General features: G+C 35.2%; 1 protein-coding gene across 1 annotated transcript; it reads left to right on the top strand.

Annotated features, from left to right (window-relative positions):
• Positions 1-539: 539 nt before the first annotated feature.
• LOC139500404 (ankyrin repeat domain-containing protein 50-like) lies at positions 540-16,773 on the top strand. Its single transcript, XM_071289144.1, has 2 exons — positions 540-678; positions 13,583-16,773. The coding sequence occupies exons 1-2, from the start codon at positions 540-542 to the stop codon at positions 16,771-16,773; spliced, it is 3,330 nt and encodes a 1,109-aa protein (XP_071145245.1).
• Positions 16,774-17,246: the final 473 nt, after the last annotated feature.

Genomic DNA, 17,246 nt, shown 5'->3' with positions numbered 1-17,246 from the left:
CAAACCATTGCATTCTCTAACGGAAAGGAGAGTAGAACCATAAGCATCAATAGCCAGTATATAGTCCTATTCAAAAACCTACGTGGGCAGCCATATTTGCTAGACAGATGTATGCTAATAATCCGAAGAAATTCATGAATATATACACAGATGGGACATAACGCCAATATGGGAGTCAATTCATTGATCTGAAAAAGAATACACCGGAAGAGGACATACTAAAACTTAATATAATTGAAAACAAGAACATAATTGGTGGTGGTATTTCTGAAGAGTATATTAGCAGAACAAAACTAGACCCAACTCAGTTTGAAAAATCATTTCAAAGTGAGCAGACGTATTTACCAGACGAAAAAGAAATCATGCCTTCATGTGAAGATTGCGGTGTAGTCTTTGAAAGCGTTCCTGATTTAGCTAGACATATGATTAAGTGGTGCCCGAAAAATAATGATTTTAAAAGAAAACGTGAAATAAAGGATGAAGACATACCCTTAATGAGGTCTCGTGTAAACGAAATTGATATAGAAAGTAGATAAGATATGGCTGTTATAAAATTAGTAGAAGTTGTTAGAAAGGCAAATTCAGATATATGGGAAGAAAAAAATGATAAGTACATGGATGATGACATGAATGAAGACCACGTCATTAGTAAGGCCATTCGTAAACTAAAAGACGAGGGTAAGGATCAGTTTTTGTCCAGATATAGCAGATAAGTTGAGTATTTACTACAGTTACAAAATGATAAACTGCATGGCAAAATCATAAAAATGATAACAGAATTAGTTAATGATGGCATGGACTACGAGAACGCCATTAAAGTAGCAATCAGGAAATATAAACCTATATTGGAAAGCTATCTAGATAAAGCTATGGATAACTAACCAAATAATGATAGTTCTGAAAGTGAAAGTAACATTGATGACGACGAAGAGGAAGAGGAAGACGAGGATGAGGAGGAAGACGATAAAAGCTCAACTATATACATGGATAAAAGTATTGCAATACCTTGGTTTTTTAAATCTTGAAAAATCAGCCTCTTTTTTTGGATGAAATACGATAAATATTTGTAAAATTATATTGAAACGTAGTTAATGAATACATTGGCATTTAAAAGAAGAACAAAAAATGTATGAAAAAAAATGTTTAATCTAACCAAAATTTTTATAACAAAATAAAGTGTTTTTTTATACAAAAAAATGCATTTTACAACTTTTACTGTAGTCGACCTTTACAATGTCAGACATTTCAAAATTAATCTTTAGGTGATTCTTCACATCATGGTTGATTGGTATACGCCAAAGAATTAGTACTTTGTGCGTAGCCTCCATTCAAACGGATAACCGCATGTTAAGGGCGCTACTGAAAATGAAAATGCTAATATTTGAACTTCGAAAATGGGGAAATTAGCAAAGACTTGCTTTGAAAATCAATTATGGCCTGTACATTAATGCTATGGTAACATTATTTATTTATGAAAGCTGTTCGTCATAATTTGCTGAATGGTTCCGCACAATAACATGTGGCCCGTCGCGTACGTTTAGTTTTTTTTGCAATCAACACTGTCACTGTCACTGAGCACATTTTTGCAGTTTCCATGGCAGCCATCTTGAACCATTCCATGGTGCCTGCAACTCTTCACCTAAGGGTCCTCAATATAGTAGAGTTCCATCAACTTTGGTCAATTGGATTTCGAGAAATCTCCTGGACAAAATGTGTGGAAGAAAAATAATAAAAACTAGAATTGCCATTGCAAGCAATAGCGGATGTCACCCTTCCCCCAATTGCCACTAAGCGGCAGCCATTTCGAAATTGTTTAACAGTGAATGCACATATATGCATGGCAATACATCTTTCTGTAAATTTTCAGTACATTGAGAGCATTCTAAAAAAATCACAATTGTGCTGTTTCCATGGCAACGGCAGCCATTTTGAAAATTTTGAAGTCAAAAGACTCATCTTTACTTGCCAATTAACAATAATATCAAGTTTTATTAAGTTCAAAGCATTTAGAGAATTTTTGACTTTTTTGCAGTTTCCATGGCAACGGTGGCCATTTTGGAAATTCCAAAGTCAAAAGTCTCATCCAGACTTGCCAGTCAACAATCATATTAAGTTTGATCAATTTAGGAGCATTTTGAAATTTTTGAAATATTTGGTCGTGTATCCATGGTAACAGAAGAGTTCCAATGATTGTCAAAATCATTCAAAAGCTGTATATAGTGGACAACTATATTGTGTAAAAATTTGATGATTTCAAGTTCAAGCATACCAAAATTATTGACCAAACCCTGAGGTTTTTAGAGCATTTTGACACTTATGCACTGTTTCCATGGTAACGGCAGACATTTTGGAAATTCCAACGCCAAATTACGCATCTACCAAAGTTGCTCATCGTTACTATGAAGTTTCAAAAAATTTGGAGCATTTTGATATTTTTGAAATTTTTGGTGTAGTTTCCATGGCAACATAGTAGTTCCAATGATTGCCAAAAATCATCCAAAACCAGTATATGGCTGGCACCTACATTGTATCAAAATATAATGGTTCTGAGTTTAAGTATGTACAAATAATTCACCAAAACCAAAAAGTGGAAATTTTCACAATTGTTCCGTTTCCATGGAAACGGCAGCCATTTTATATGGTCTTAGACCCTACTGCAACCCGAAATGTTGTGTTCCTCCTTATAGTGAATTATCATTAAGATTGGTTCCATTTCACTCCAAAAAACCTGTCGGACAAAAAAAGGTGGATGAATAACTAGAATTGCTATTGCAAGCAATAGCGGATGTCACCCTTCCCCCAATGGCCACTAAGCGGCAGCCATTTCAAAATTGTTTAACAGTGAATGCACATATATGCATTGCAGTACATCTTTCTGTAAATTTTCAGTACATTGAGAGCATTTTAGAAAATTTCACATTTTTGCTGTTTCCATGGCAAAGGCAGCCATTTTGAAAATTCCAAAGTCAAAAGTCTCATCTATACATGCAAGTTAACAATAATATTAAGTTTCATAAAGTTTGGAGCATTTTGAAAATATTTGACATTTCCGCAGTTTCCATGGCAACGGTGGCCATTTTGGAAATTCCAACTTCAAAAGTCTCATTCAGACTTGTCAGTGTAGAATCCTATTAAGTTTCATTAATTTTGGAGCATTTTGAAATTTTTGAAATTTTTGACATTTGGGATGGTTCCTATGGCAACAGAGACCGTTCCCAAAATTGAATGGCATATACCACATTGGTACATGGGAGGGACCATACCATCAAAGTTTCAATCAATTTGACCTACCATTTTAAGAAAGTAAATGCCACTTGAAGGTTTTTAGACCATTTTGACCTGTTTTGCATTGTTTCCATGGTAACGGCAGACATTTTCGAAATTGCAACACCAAATTCCACATCTACCAATGTTGCTCATCATTACTGTGAAGTTTTATAAAATTTGGAGCATTTCCATATTTTTGAAATTTTTGGTGTAGTATCCATGGCAACATAGCAGTTCCAATGATTGCCAAAATCATCCAAAACCAGTATATGCCCGGCACCTACATTGTATCAAAATATAATGATTCTAAGTTAAAGCATTTCCAAATAATTCATCAAAACCAAAAACTGGAATTTTCCATTATTTTTCGGTTTCCATGGTGATGGCAGCCATTTTTTAGTTCCAATGTTGCACTGCAACTGGAAAGTCAGGGTTCCTTGTTATAGTGCACCATCATTCAGATTGGTTCCTTTGGCTCTGAGAAAACTGCCGGACAAAACTAGGTGGAAGAATAATAATAATAATAATAATAGTGAAAAAGAAACAGAGGAATAGCAATATGTCACCCGACATTGTCGATCGGGTGACATAATAATAACTAGATTTGCCATTGCAAGCAATAGCGGATGTCACCCTTCCCCCTATTGCCACTAAGCGGCAGCCATTTCTATGGCAACGGCAGCCATTTTCAAATTTTCAAAGTCATAAGTCTCATCTTTACTTGGCAGTTAATAATAATATCAAGTTTCATTAAGTTCAAAGCATTTTGAAAATTTTTGACATTTTTGCAGTTTCCATGGCAACGGTGGCCATTTTGGAAATTCCAACTTGAAAAGTCTCATGCAGACTTGACAGTCAACAATCCTGTTAAGTAACATCCATTTTGGAGCATTTTGAAATTTTTGAAATTTTTGACATTTTGATTGGTTCCTATGGCAACAGAGACCATTCCCAAAATTTAATGGCATATACCACATCACATTGGTACATGGGAGGGACCATACCATCAAAGTTTGGATCAATTTGACCTACCATTTTAAGAAAGTAAAAGCCACTTTAAGATTTTTGGACCATTTTGACCTGTTTTGCATTGTTTCCATGGTAACGGCAGACATTTTCGAAATTCCAACGCCAAATTCTACATCTACCAATGTTGCTCATCGTTACTGTGAAGTTTCATTAAATTTGGAGCATTTCCATATTTTGGAAATTTTTGGTGTAGTATCTATGGCAACATAGCAGTTCCAATGATTGCCAAAATCATCCCAAAGCAGTATATAGTGGGCACCTCACTTTATTAAAATCTAAAGATTTTAAGGATTCAAGATTCAAGATTCAATATTTTATTATAGTCTCACCACATACAAACATAAAATGAGATTCACATACATAGATTTAAAACATTAAAACATTTGCATTGCATGTACCAATCTTAAGAAGATTTATAAGGTTAAGCATTCTCAAACAATTCACCTAACTCCAAAATTATATTTTTTCACCATTTTTCCGTTTCCATGGTGATGGCAGCCATTTTTTAGTTCCAAATTTGCACTGCAACAGGAAAGTCAGGGTTCATTGTTATAGTGCACCATCGTTTAGATTGGTTCCTTTGGCTCTGAGAAAACTGCCGGACAAAATTAGGTGGAAGAAAAATAATAATAATAGAGGAAAAACAATATGTCACCCTACATCGTCGATCGGGTGACATAATAACTAGATTTGCCATTGCAAGCAATAGCGGATGGCACCCTTTCCTAATTGCCAGGCCAGCGGCAGCACTTTAGACAATTTTTGCTGTTTCCATGGCAACGACGGCCATTTTGAAAATTCGAAACTCAAAAGTTAAGTCTACATAAGCTAGGCAAAACTTGTTATAAGTTTCATTAAATTAAAAGCATTTTGAAGTTTTTCATAATTTTGCTGTTCCCATGGTAACGGCGGCCATTTTGAATATTCCAAAGTCAAACCCCCGCTGCAATTTTTTCCCTCCATAATCATATATACCATTTAATGTCTCTAGAGTAAATTTAACAGATTGATGTTCTGGAATGTTCTGTGAAAATTCAAAGTTTTGACCTTTTTGCATTGTTTCCATGGTAACTATAGATTTTTTGGAAATTCCAACGACAAATGCCACATCTTCCAATGTTGCTCATCGTTACTGTGAAGTTTTATGAAGTTTGGAGCATTTTGATATTTTTGAAATTTTTGGTGTAGTTTCCATGGCAACATAGTAGGTGCAATGAGTGCCAAAATCATCCAACACCTGTATATAGTGGGCACCTACATTGTATAAAAATATGATGATTTTGAGTGTAAGCATATTGAAACAGTTCACCAAAACAAAAAACAGAAATTTTTCACATTTGTTTCGTTTCCATGGCAACGGCAGCCATCTAGATGATGCCATACCTCACTGCAGTATTTAATGTGGTGGTCAACATTATGGTATAGTTCCATCAATATTGTTTAAGCCAATTCTGAGAAATAGTATGGACAAAAAAGAGTGGAAGAATAAATATAACTAGATTTGCCATTGCAAGCAATAGCGGATGGCACCCTTTCCCTATTGCCAGGCCAGCGGCATCCATTTAGAAAATTTTTGCTGTTTCCATGGCAACGGCGGCCATTTTGAAAATTTTAAACTCAAAAGTTAAGTCTACATAATCTAGGCAAAATATATTTAAGTTTCATTAAATTTAAAGCATTTTGAAGTTTTTCATAACTTTGCTGTTCCCATGGTAACGGCGGCCATTTTGAATATTCCAAAGTCAAACCCCCGCTGCAATTTTTTCCCTCCATAATCATATATACCATTTAATGTCTCTAGAATAAATTTAACATTGATGTTCTGGAATGTTCTGTGAAAATTCAAAGTTTTAACCTTTTTGCATTGTTTCCATGGTAACAACAGATATTTTGGAAATTCCAACGCCAAATTCCACATCTTCCAATGTTGCTCATCGTTACTGTGAAGTTTCATGAAGTTTGGAGCATTTTGATATTTTGAAATTTTTGGTATAGTTTCCATGGCAACATAGTAGTTCCAATGAGTGCTCAAATCATCCAACACCTGTATATAGTGGGCACCTACATTGTAATAAAATATAATGATTCTGAGTTAAAGCATATCCAAACAGTTCACCAAAACAAAAAACTGGAATTTTTCACATTTGTTCTGTTTCCATGGTAACGGTAGCCATCTTGAACCATTCCATGCTTCCTGCAACACAGCACATGTGGGTCCTTAATATAGTAAAGTTCCATCAACTTTGGTCCATTGGATTTCGAGAAATCGCGCGGACAAAATTTGTTGCAAGAAATATAAGAAAAAAAAAGAAACGTAGAATAACAATACGTCACCCCAACTCCGTTGAGGGTGCCATAATAAAAAAAAAGAGACGAACAATAACAATATGTCACCCCAACTCCGTTGAGGGTGCCATAATAAAGAGAAAAAAAAGAAACGAAAAATAACAAGATGTCACCCCAACTCCGTTGAGGGTGCCATAACTAGATTTGCCATTGCAAGCAATAGCGGATGGCACCCTTTCCCCATTGCCAGGCCAGCGGCAGCCATTTAGAAAATTTTTGCTGTTTCCATGGAAACGGTGGCCATTTTGAAAATTCGAAACTCAAAAGCTAAGTCTACATAAGCTAGGCAAAATTTGTTATAAGTTTCATTAAATTAAAAGCATTTTGAAGTTTTTCATAATTTTGCTGTTCCCATGGTAACGGCGGCCATTTTGAATATTCCAAAGTCAAACCCCCGCTGCAATTTTTCCCCTCCATAATCATATATACCCTCATATACCATTTAATGGCTGTAGAATAAATTTAACATTGATGTTCTGGAATGTTCTGTGAAAATTCAAAGTTTTGACCTTTTTGCATTGTTTCCATGGTAACAACAGATATTTTGGAAATTCCAACGCCAAATTCCACAACTTCCAATGTTGCTCATCGTTACTGTGAAGTCTCATTAAGTTTGGAACATTTTGAAATATTTGAAATTTTTGGAGTAGTTTCCATGGCAACATAGTAGTTCCAATGAGTGCCAAAATCATCCAACACCTGTATATAGTGGGCACCTACATTGTATTAAAATATAATGATTCTGAGTTCAAGCATATCCAAATAGTTCACCAAAACAAAACACTGGATTTTTTCACATTTGTTTCGTTTCCATGGCAACGGCAGCCATCTTGATGGTGCCATACACCACTGCACTATAGAATTTGGTGGTCTACATTATGGTATAGTTCCGTCAATATTGTTCAAGCCAATTCTGAGAAATAGTATGGACAAAAAAGTGTGGAAGAATAAATATAACTAGAATTGCCATTGCAAGCAATAGCAGATGTCACCCTTCCCCCTATTGCCACTAAGCGGCAGCCATTTCAAACTTGTTTAACAGTAAATGAACAAATATGTATGGCTATTCATCTTTTTGTAAATTTTCAGTATATTCAGAGCATTTTAAAGTATTTCATATTTATACCGTTTCCATGGCAACGGCAGCCATTTTGAAAATTTCAAAGTCAAAAGTCTCATCTATACATGACAGTTTACAATAATATTAAGTTTCATTAAGTTTGGAGCATTTTGAAAATATTTGACATTTTTGCAGTTTCCATGGCAACGGTAGACATTTTGGAAATTCCAACTTCAAAAGTCTCATGCAGACTTGACAGTCTACAATCATATGAAGTTTCATCAAATTTGAAGCATTTTGAAATTTTTGAAATTTTTGACATTTGTGAAGGTTCCTATGGCAACAGAGACCATTCCCAAAATTTAATGGCAAATACCACATTGGTACATGGGAGGGACCATACCATCAAAGTTTCGATCAATTTGACCTACCATATTAAGAAAGTAAATTGCACTTTAAGGTTTTGGACCATTTTGACCTGTTTTGCATTGTTTCCATGGTAACGGCAGACATTTTCAAAATTCCAACGCCAAATTCTACCTCTACCAATGTTGCTCATCGTTACAGTGAAGTTTTATAAAATTTGGAGCATTTCCATATTTTGAAATTTTTGGTGTAGTATCCATGGCAACATAGCAGTTCCAATGATTGCCAAAATCATCCCAAAGCAGTATATAGTGGGCACCTACATTGTATCAAAATCTAAAGATTTTAAGGTTAAGCATTCTCAAACAATTCAACTAACTCCAAAAATATATTTTTTCACCATTTTTCCGTTTCCATGGTGATGGCAGCCATTTTTTTAGTTCCAATATCGGAAAGCAACTGGAAAGTCAGGGTTCCTTGTTATAGTGCACCATCATTCAGATTGGTTCCTTTTGCTCCAAAAAAACTGCCGGACAAAATTAGGTGGAAGAAAAATAATAATAACTAGATTTGTAATTGCTAGCAATAACGGATGGCACCCTTCCCCTCATTGCCAGGTGAGCGGCAGCCATTTTGAAAATTCCAAAGTCGAAGAATGCATTTACAGATGTCTAGTAGCATTTTTGCAAAGTTTCATAAAGTTTGAAGCATTTTGAAATTTTTGATATTTTTGCTGTTTCCATGGTTACGGCGGCCATTTTGAAATTTCCAACTTCAAAATGCAACTCCGCACATGTCAGTCACTATTCCTGTTAAGTTTCATCCAGTTTGCAGCACTTTATTTTTTTTGGAAATTTTGAACATTTGTGCTGCAACCATGGTTACAGTAGATAATTCCAAAATTCTAAAAGCGTACATCTCATTGCCACATGTCATGTTATATATCAATACAGTTTCATTTACTTTAGTGCAATACTCTCTGAGAAAATGCTGATTTTATGCATTTTTCCATAGGGTCAATGCAAAACTTGGCCCCAGTTTCCATGACAACGGCGGCCATTTTGAACTATCCAAATATTGTCTTGACATCTTGGCATACTGGAGAACATTTTCATAAAGTTTCATCCAGTTGGATCTTATAACGAAAGAGTTAGAATTTTTGATATTTTAGCTGTTTCCATGGTAACGGCAGCCATTTTGAAAATTCCAAAGTCAAACTGGAAATCAGCACATGCCAGTCAACATTCCTGTGGAGTTTCTTCCAGTTTGGAACACTTTGATTTTTTTCGCATTTATGCTGTTTCCATGGAAACGGCGGCCATCTTTTACCATTCCATACCAAGGTGCACAACTTTACATGGGGGTCCTCCTTATAGTAAAGTTCCATCAACATTGGTCCATTGGATTCCGAGAAACACGACGGACAAAATGTGTGGAAGAAGAAAAAGAAAAATAAGAAAAAAAAGAAACGTAGAATAACAATATGTCACCCCAACTCCGTTGAGGGTGCCATAATAAGAAAAAAAAGAAACGTAGAATAACAATATGTCACCCCAACTCCGTTGAGGGTGCCATAACAAAAAGAAACGTAGAATAACAATATGTCACCCAAACTCCGTTTAGGGTGCCATAATAATAGGGAAAAAGAAACAGAGGAAAAGCAATATGTCACCCGACTTCGTCGATCGGGTGACATAACTAGATTTGCCATTGCAAGCAATAGCGGATGGCACCCTTTCCCAATTGCCAGGCCAGCGGCAGCCATTTAGAATATTTTTGCTGTTTCCCATGGCAACGGCGGCCATTTTGAAAATTCGAAACTCAAAAGTTAAGCCTACATAAGCTAGGCAAAATGTGTTATAAGTTTAATTAAATTTAAAGCATTTTGAAGTTTTTCATAATTTTGCTGTTCCCATGGTAACGGCGGCCATTTTGAATATTCCAAAAGTGCAATTTTTTCCCTCCATAATCATATATACCATCATATACCATTTAATGTCTCTAGAATGAATTTAACATTGATGTTCTGGAATGTTCCGTGAAAATTCAAAGTTTTGACCTTTTTGCATTATTTCCATGGGAACAACAGATATTTTGGAAATTCCAACGCCAAATTCCACATCTTCCAATGTTGCTCATCGTTACTGTGAAGTTTCAAAAAATTTGGAGGATTTCCATATTTTGGAAATTTTTGGTGTAGTTTCCATGGCAACATAGTAGTTCCAATGAGTGCCAAAATCACCCAACACCTGTATATAGTGGGCACCTCCATTGTATTCAAATATAATGATTCTGAGTTAAAGCATATTTAAACAGTTCACCAAAAACAAAAACTGGATTTTTTCACATTTGTTCTGTTTCCATGGAAACGGCAGCCATCTTGAACCATTCCATGCTTCCTGCAACTCTGCACATGGGGGTCCTTAATATAGTAAAGTTCCATCAACTTTGGTACTTTAGATTTGGAGAAATCGCCTGGACAAAATGTGTTGCAAGAAAAATAATAATAAGAAAAAAAAAGAAACGTAGAATAACAATACGTCACCCCAACTCCGTTGAGGGTGCCATAATAATAATACGGAAAAAGAAACAGAGGAAAAGCAATATGTCACCCGACATTGTCGATCGGGTGACATAGTAATAAGACAAAAAGAAACGAACAATAACAATATGTCACCCCAACTCCGTTGAGGGTGCCATAATAAGAAAAAAAAAAGAAACGTACAATAACAATACGTCACCCCAACTCCGTTGAGGGTGCCATAAAAAGAAACGTAGAATAACAATGCGTCACCCCAACTCCGTTGAGGGTGCCATAATAAAAAAAAAGAAACGGAGGAAAAGCAATATGTCACCCGACATTGTCGATCGGGTGACATAATAAGAAAAAAAAGAAACGTAGAATAACAATACGTCACCCCAACTCCGTTGAGGGTGCCATAAAAAAAGAAACGTAGAATAACAATACGTCACCCCAACTCCGTTGCGGGTGCCATAATAATACGGAAAAGGCAATATGTCACCCGACATTGTCGGTCGGGTGACATAAAAACTAAAGTCTACTATCTCTATTTTCTTCGAACTGAAAATTCTAGCTTTTTTGACCTAGATTAATTTAATTCTTAAATTTGAAAGCAATACAACAAAAATCAAAATGACTTAGGATTCAGTAAGCTTAATATATATTTTAGATAGCTGCATAATTAGATGAAAATCCAAGTTGATTTGAAAAAGTTATTAAAAAACTAAAGTGTACTATATCTATTTTGTTCGAACTGCAAATTCTAGCTTTTTTGACCTAGATTAATTTAATTCTTAAATTTCACAGCAAGACAACAAAAACCAAAGTGACCTGGGATTCAGTAAGGTTAAGTTATGTCTAAGATAGCTGCATAGTTTGATGAAAATCCAAGTTGATTTGAAAAAAAAATTAAAGATGCCTATCTGAATTTATATAATAACTTTCATTTTTATCTATTGTTAAATTAAATTCCCACATTTCACAGCAATAAATCAAACTACCTAATAAGCTTGAATTTTAAAGATCAATATTTAATTTAGTTAGATTGGCTGATTTACACCAGTCAAAACTAAATTTGAAGGTCAAGACTAGTCAAGACAGGTCGAGACTGGTTGAGACTGAGTCGAGACTAGTCGAGACAGGTCGAGACTAGTCAAGACAGGTTGAGACAGGTCGAGCCTTAGTCAAGACCATTTTAGACTACACAAAGGTCATCAAATACTGAATCATACTAATTAAGTAAAGTTAAGCCCTAGTCCAGACAATGTCGAGACTAGTCGAGTGAAATGTGTGCTCGATTTTACTGGTCGAGCACAAAAACTGGTCAATTCAGACTCTGAGCAGTTTGTAGTGTATGTAGACGAAACGCGCGTCTGGCGTACTAAATATAATCCTGGTACCATTGATAACTATATATGACTATGTAAATAACTTACAGAATTTTGCTAACAGCTACCAAAGACCTTCCATAGAACTATTTGCATGGCACCAGACAAAGTCACCATAAAAAGACAAACCTGTGGTGGAAAATGTATTGGTTGAAAAGATTACAACCTAAGACAGAGAAAGTACGAAAACCATTCCTTTTTCAAAATCGGTGATAAAGTTCGGATTACATACATAAGAAATCATTATACCAGGGAATACGGTAAGAAATGGAGCGCAAAGATATTCAAAATATCTCAAAGAATATTACTTGGTGGGCTTCCAGTTTATCGACTTATTGATTTTCAAGACAAAGAAATTTCAGGAACCTTCTACCAATCAGAAGTGAGTGGATGTTCGGGGAGACGCTATGTGGAGAGTTGAAACCATTCTTAGAACGAAAGGCAAAGGACCCAACAAACAATATTATATGAAATGGTTACATTTGCCAAGGAAATTCAACTCTTTGATTAAAGCTCGCGATTTATCTGATATTTGAGAGAGTTAACTGTCCCGGAAAGACTAACTTGAAGTCTTGATAGCTTTCATCCCTGCACGAAATATATCATACTGTTGGCCCTTTCTTGAGGTTGGAGATACTTTTGAGTGGTAAACGATTCTCTAATCCTTTTATCTCGATGTATAAGATAGTAATATATAATTTTGTTATATTGTAAATGCACCATGTGGATGGCTCTCCGACCCATGTTTGTCTGAATTGACGGGGATATTACATATTGTACATACTATTATATTAGTATTACTTGTGTGGAACCAAGAAGCCAAAACTTAAAAAAAAAGGAAAACAATCATACAAAAGAATAATCAAATTGGATAATTCTTTGCTCATATTTACATGAACAAAACCTTGAGTCGATACCTACAAACACACACACACACACACACACACCCACACACATGCTAAAAAAATGATAATCATTTGTACATTATTCAATAAAAACAATCCATTAATGTCATTAAACCTAAACATGACGTCATATAAATTAGCCTCACCTCAGGAGGCTATCTTTCAGGGACTACCTTTTCCCTAAAGGGGTTAACATTAGACAAAATAAATGGCCCAGAACCGGTAGCTCCTCAACTACTCTTCAAGTTTCCGAATATACAGCCCGAATCTGTTTTCGTAATTGATCAGTAAAAGTCTATACTTTCATTGTCGCAGTCAACTAAAACTACAAAAGGGATTAATTATAAAATACGTTTTTATTAGGTGATGGAAACGTGGCTTGTATCAAACAAATGAGTCTTCAATGGATTGTCATCCAAAAATAAAATTTGTTTTAAAACCTGTACATTCCATTTTCCTGTATGATTTTGAAAATAGTAAGTCACATTTTCGCATTTGATTTCAAATCAATTAGTGGAAATACAAAGATGATTTACGCTGACGCCCTTAATCGGAATTTACCAATTCGAATAACAAACTTGTTGCATGTAAATGATAAACATTGCAAATGAGACAATTGTATCGTACAAAATCAACAAAACAGTAACGGCCTTCGATGACTATTTTGAATACTAATTTTAATACATTTTTGTTTTGTCAGATTTTCACATTGTTGAGATAGAATTTTGGAAAAAACAAGAACTACTGTTCGTTGAAACGCCTGCTGTAATAAAGATTTTGCAGTGCCTTGAATCAGAACATACTGTATTAATAGTGGGTGAACCTGGCATCGGTAAGAGCATGTTAATGCATCATGTCGCTTTAAAAATACATTCAACAACAAGTTATTGTATAGTACCATGTTCAGGAATTCAGGATATATTTCATCATTTTAATATGGACAAAGAGCAGATGTTTGTTTTAGATGATATTTGTGGACGATTTACACCTAGTTTGTCGGACATTGAATGCTTGATAAAAAATGAACACAAGTTAAAACAGATACTGGAAAGGGGGAAAACGAAAATTGCAGCAACATGCCGTTTAGATATTTATTTTGAGGAAACTGTTTGTAAATCATGTACTGTTTTCCAACCAAATATCTTCAACTTATCTCAAGAATATTCAAAAGAGGACAAGTTAAAGATATGTATGATGTATTTATCAAAAACTAGTTGTGCGATGTTGAAAAATCAAGATGTAGAGTTTACACCTTTAATGTGTTACCTATACTCCAAAAATACAGAATTTAATTTAACAGATTTTTTACACTGTCCTTACGGTACATACCAAAAAGAATGGGAAAAGTTTAAAGTAATGAATCCACACAAATATTGCTCGCTATTCTTATGTGTAATTCACAATGGTATTATTAAGGAGTCACTGTTTGACATCTTTAATGAAAGTAGTAACAAAACTAAATATTTCTTGAAAAATATTTATGAAATCTGCGGAGTGAATCGAGGTACATCTAGAATCAAAATGAAATCAACTTTTGACAGCATTATTGGAACCTACTTAGAAAAAACAAAAACTGAATACAGGGTATTACATGACAAAATGTTTGACTTTTTATGTTGTTATTTTGGTTCAAAGGATACGCTGGTCAGATGTATATTGCGTTATTCAGACATCCGAGTATTGAACGAAAGAACACAATTGGAATCAATCAATGCAAAATGTGACAAATATACTATATTGATATCAAAGAGATATGAACAGGAATACTTTGAAAGAATTAAAAAAGACTTACAACTTGGAAAAATAAATCAATGCTTTTGCAATTCACAGATGAAACATGAAAAACATAGGTCTAAATTTCTCAAAGTATTACAGACAATAGACGACAAATTTCTTTTTGAACAAATGTTTTCGAGAAAATGTTTGCAATTTACTTTCAAACATAAAGAATATGCTGATGCTGAATCACATATAGAATACAACGATAATGGTGATCTGTCCGAACCTTTAATAACATCATGCTTTCGAGGATATCATGATATAGTTCAATTCTTCATCACCAAATATGTTGATCTAAAGAACTATTATTCATTTAAAACACCTCTGACAGCTGCTTGTTACGGAGGACATGAGAAGATAGTTTTGTTACTTCTAGACAAAGGATGTGATATAAACCAGATTGATGATGCTAGCCAAACACCACTGACAGCTGCTTGTAGTGGAGGACATGATAAGATAGTACAGCTACTCATAGAAAAAGGATGTGATCCAAGCTATGAGGGTCGTATGGGAAGAACACCTTTGACAGCTGCTTGTGAAAATGGAGATGAAGAGATAGTACAGTTACTTATAAGAAGAGGATGTGATGTTAACCAGGGTGATGATGCAAAACAGACACCACTGACAGCTGCTTGTAGTAGTGGACATGCTAATATAGTACAGCTACTCATAGAAAAAGGATGTGATCTTAGTTATGATGATCGTGTGGCAAATACACCTTTGACAGCTGCTTGTATAAACGGACATGAAAAGATAGCACAGTTACTTATAAGCAGAGGATGTGATGTTAACCAGGCTGATGTAACTACAGAGACACCACTGACAGTTGCTTGTGGAAATGGGCATGCTAATATAATACAGCTACTCATAGACAAAGGATGTGATACTAGCCAGAATGCTTGCATTGGAGAAACACCTTTGACAGCTGCTTGTAGGAATGGAAATGAAAAGATAGTACAGTTGCTTATAAGAAGAGGATGTGATGTTAACCAGGTTGATGCTACCAGAGATACACCTTTGACAGCTGCTTGTGGGGGAGGAAATGAGAAGATAGTCCAGTTGCTTATTGACAAAGGATGTGGTGTTACCCAGGCTGATGGTACTACAAATCCACTTATGGCTGCTGCTTGTTTAGGAGGAAATGAGAAAATAGTAAAAATACTTATAGAAAACGGATGTGATATTAACGAACAGGGAAGTTGTATAACAGATACACCTTTGTTAACTGTTTGTTGGAGAGGAGATGTGAAACTTGCACAGTTATTATTAGAAAAAGGATGCGATATTAACCGGTTTAATGGTAATGGGGACACACCTTTGTCAGCTGCGTGTTATGGAGGAGACGAAAAGATGGTACAGTTTCTTATCGACAAAGGATGTGATGTTATCCGAGCTAATGTTGAGATACATCTGTTTGCTGCATGTCGGGGAGGAAATGAGAAGATTGTACAGTTACTTTTAAAACATGGATTTGATATTAATCCACGCAACTATTTTGGAGATGCACCTTTAGTAGCTGCTAGTTGGGCAGTAAGTGAGAAATTAGTAGAGTTACTTATGGACAACGGATATGATATTAATCAGTTTGATGTTAATGGGGACACACCTTTAGCAGCTGCTTGTATTATGGGAAATGAAAGGTTTGTACAGTTTCTTATTGACAAAGGATGTGATGTAACTCAGGCTGAATGTAGGAAAAAGATACATCTGGTGGCTGCCTGTCGTGGAGGAAATATGCAAATAGTACAATTACTTTTAGAAAAAGGTTGTGATGTTAACCGTGTTGATGTTATGGGACAGACACCTTTGACAGCTGCCTGTTCGAATAGAAAAGAGAAATTAGTACAATTTCTAATAAACGCAGGATGTGATATCAACCAGGTTGATGGTTTGGGTGGAACACCTTTGGAAGCAGCTTGTAAATCTAGGGGAGGAAATAAAAATATTGTACAGTTTCTTCTCGACGAAGGATGTGATGTGGAAGAGAAACATCTAATAGCTGCTCATAATGGGGAAAATGATAAGATAGTACAATTAATTAAAGAAAAAAAATGTGATCTTAAACATGCTGATGGTATGGCAAAGACACCCCTGACAGCTGCTTGTCAGTGAGGAAATGAAAAGAAATCACAAGTACGTAAAGACAAATGAAGTGCTGTTTACCAGGCTGGGGAAGAGGATGAATCATTTCTAGAAATAAGAAGATAACGCTGATTAATGAAGACGTTTATATTATTAACACTTAAAACCAACAAAATACACCACCGAAATATCAGACGGATAAAATAATCACTTTCAAATCATATTGAACTTCTACCAATGGAAGTTTTAATTTGTTTAAAACGTTCATTTATCTCAAAGAGAAAATTGAAAAATCATGAATCTTTTTGTACCATTGATTCAAACAATGTAATATAACACTTTGTAAAGTATAAGTAATAAAAAGTTTAACTTACTTTCTTACCTAAGCTCCTGGTCGGGGAAAATATTGACATTTTACGAACTTTCTCCATCTAACTCGATTCTGTGTCGCTGCGCCAAGTGTTTCTTTGTTGTTCTCTGTTTCATTTTCCCTTATAGTTCCA

This window comes from Mytilus edulis, chromosome 13 (genome assembly GCF_963676685.1).
Source record: "Mytilus edulis chromosome 13, xbMytEdul2.2, whole genome shotgun sequence".
Lineage (NCBI taxonomy): Eukaryota > Metazoa > Mollusca > Bivalvia > Mytilida > Mytilidae > Mytilus > Mytilus edulis.
The sequence above is the reverse complement of the archived record's forward strand: the minus strand, read 5'-3'. Positions and strand labels throughout refer to the sequence as shown.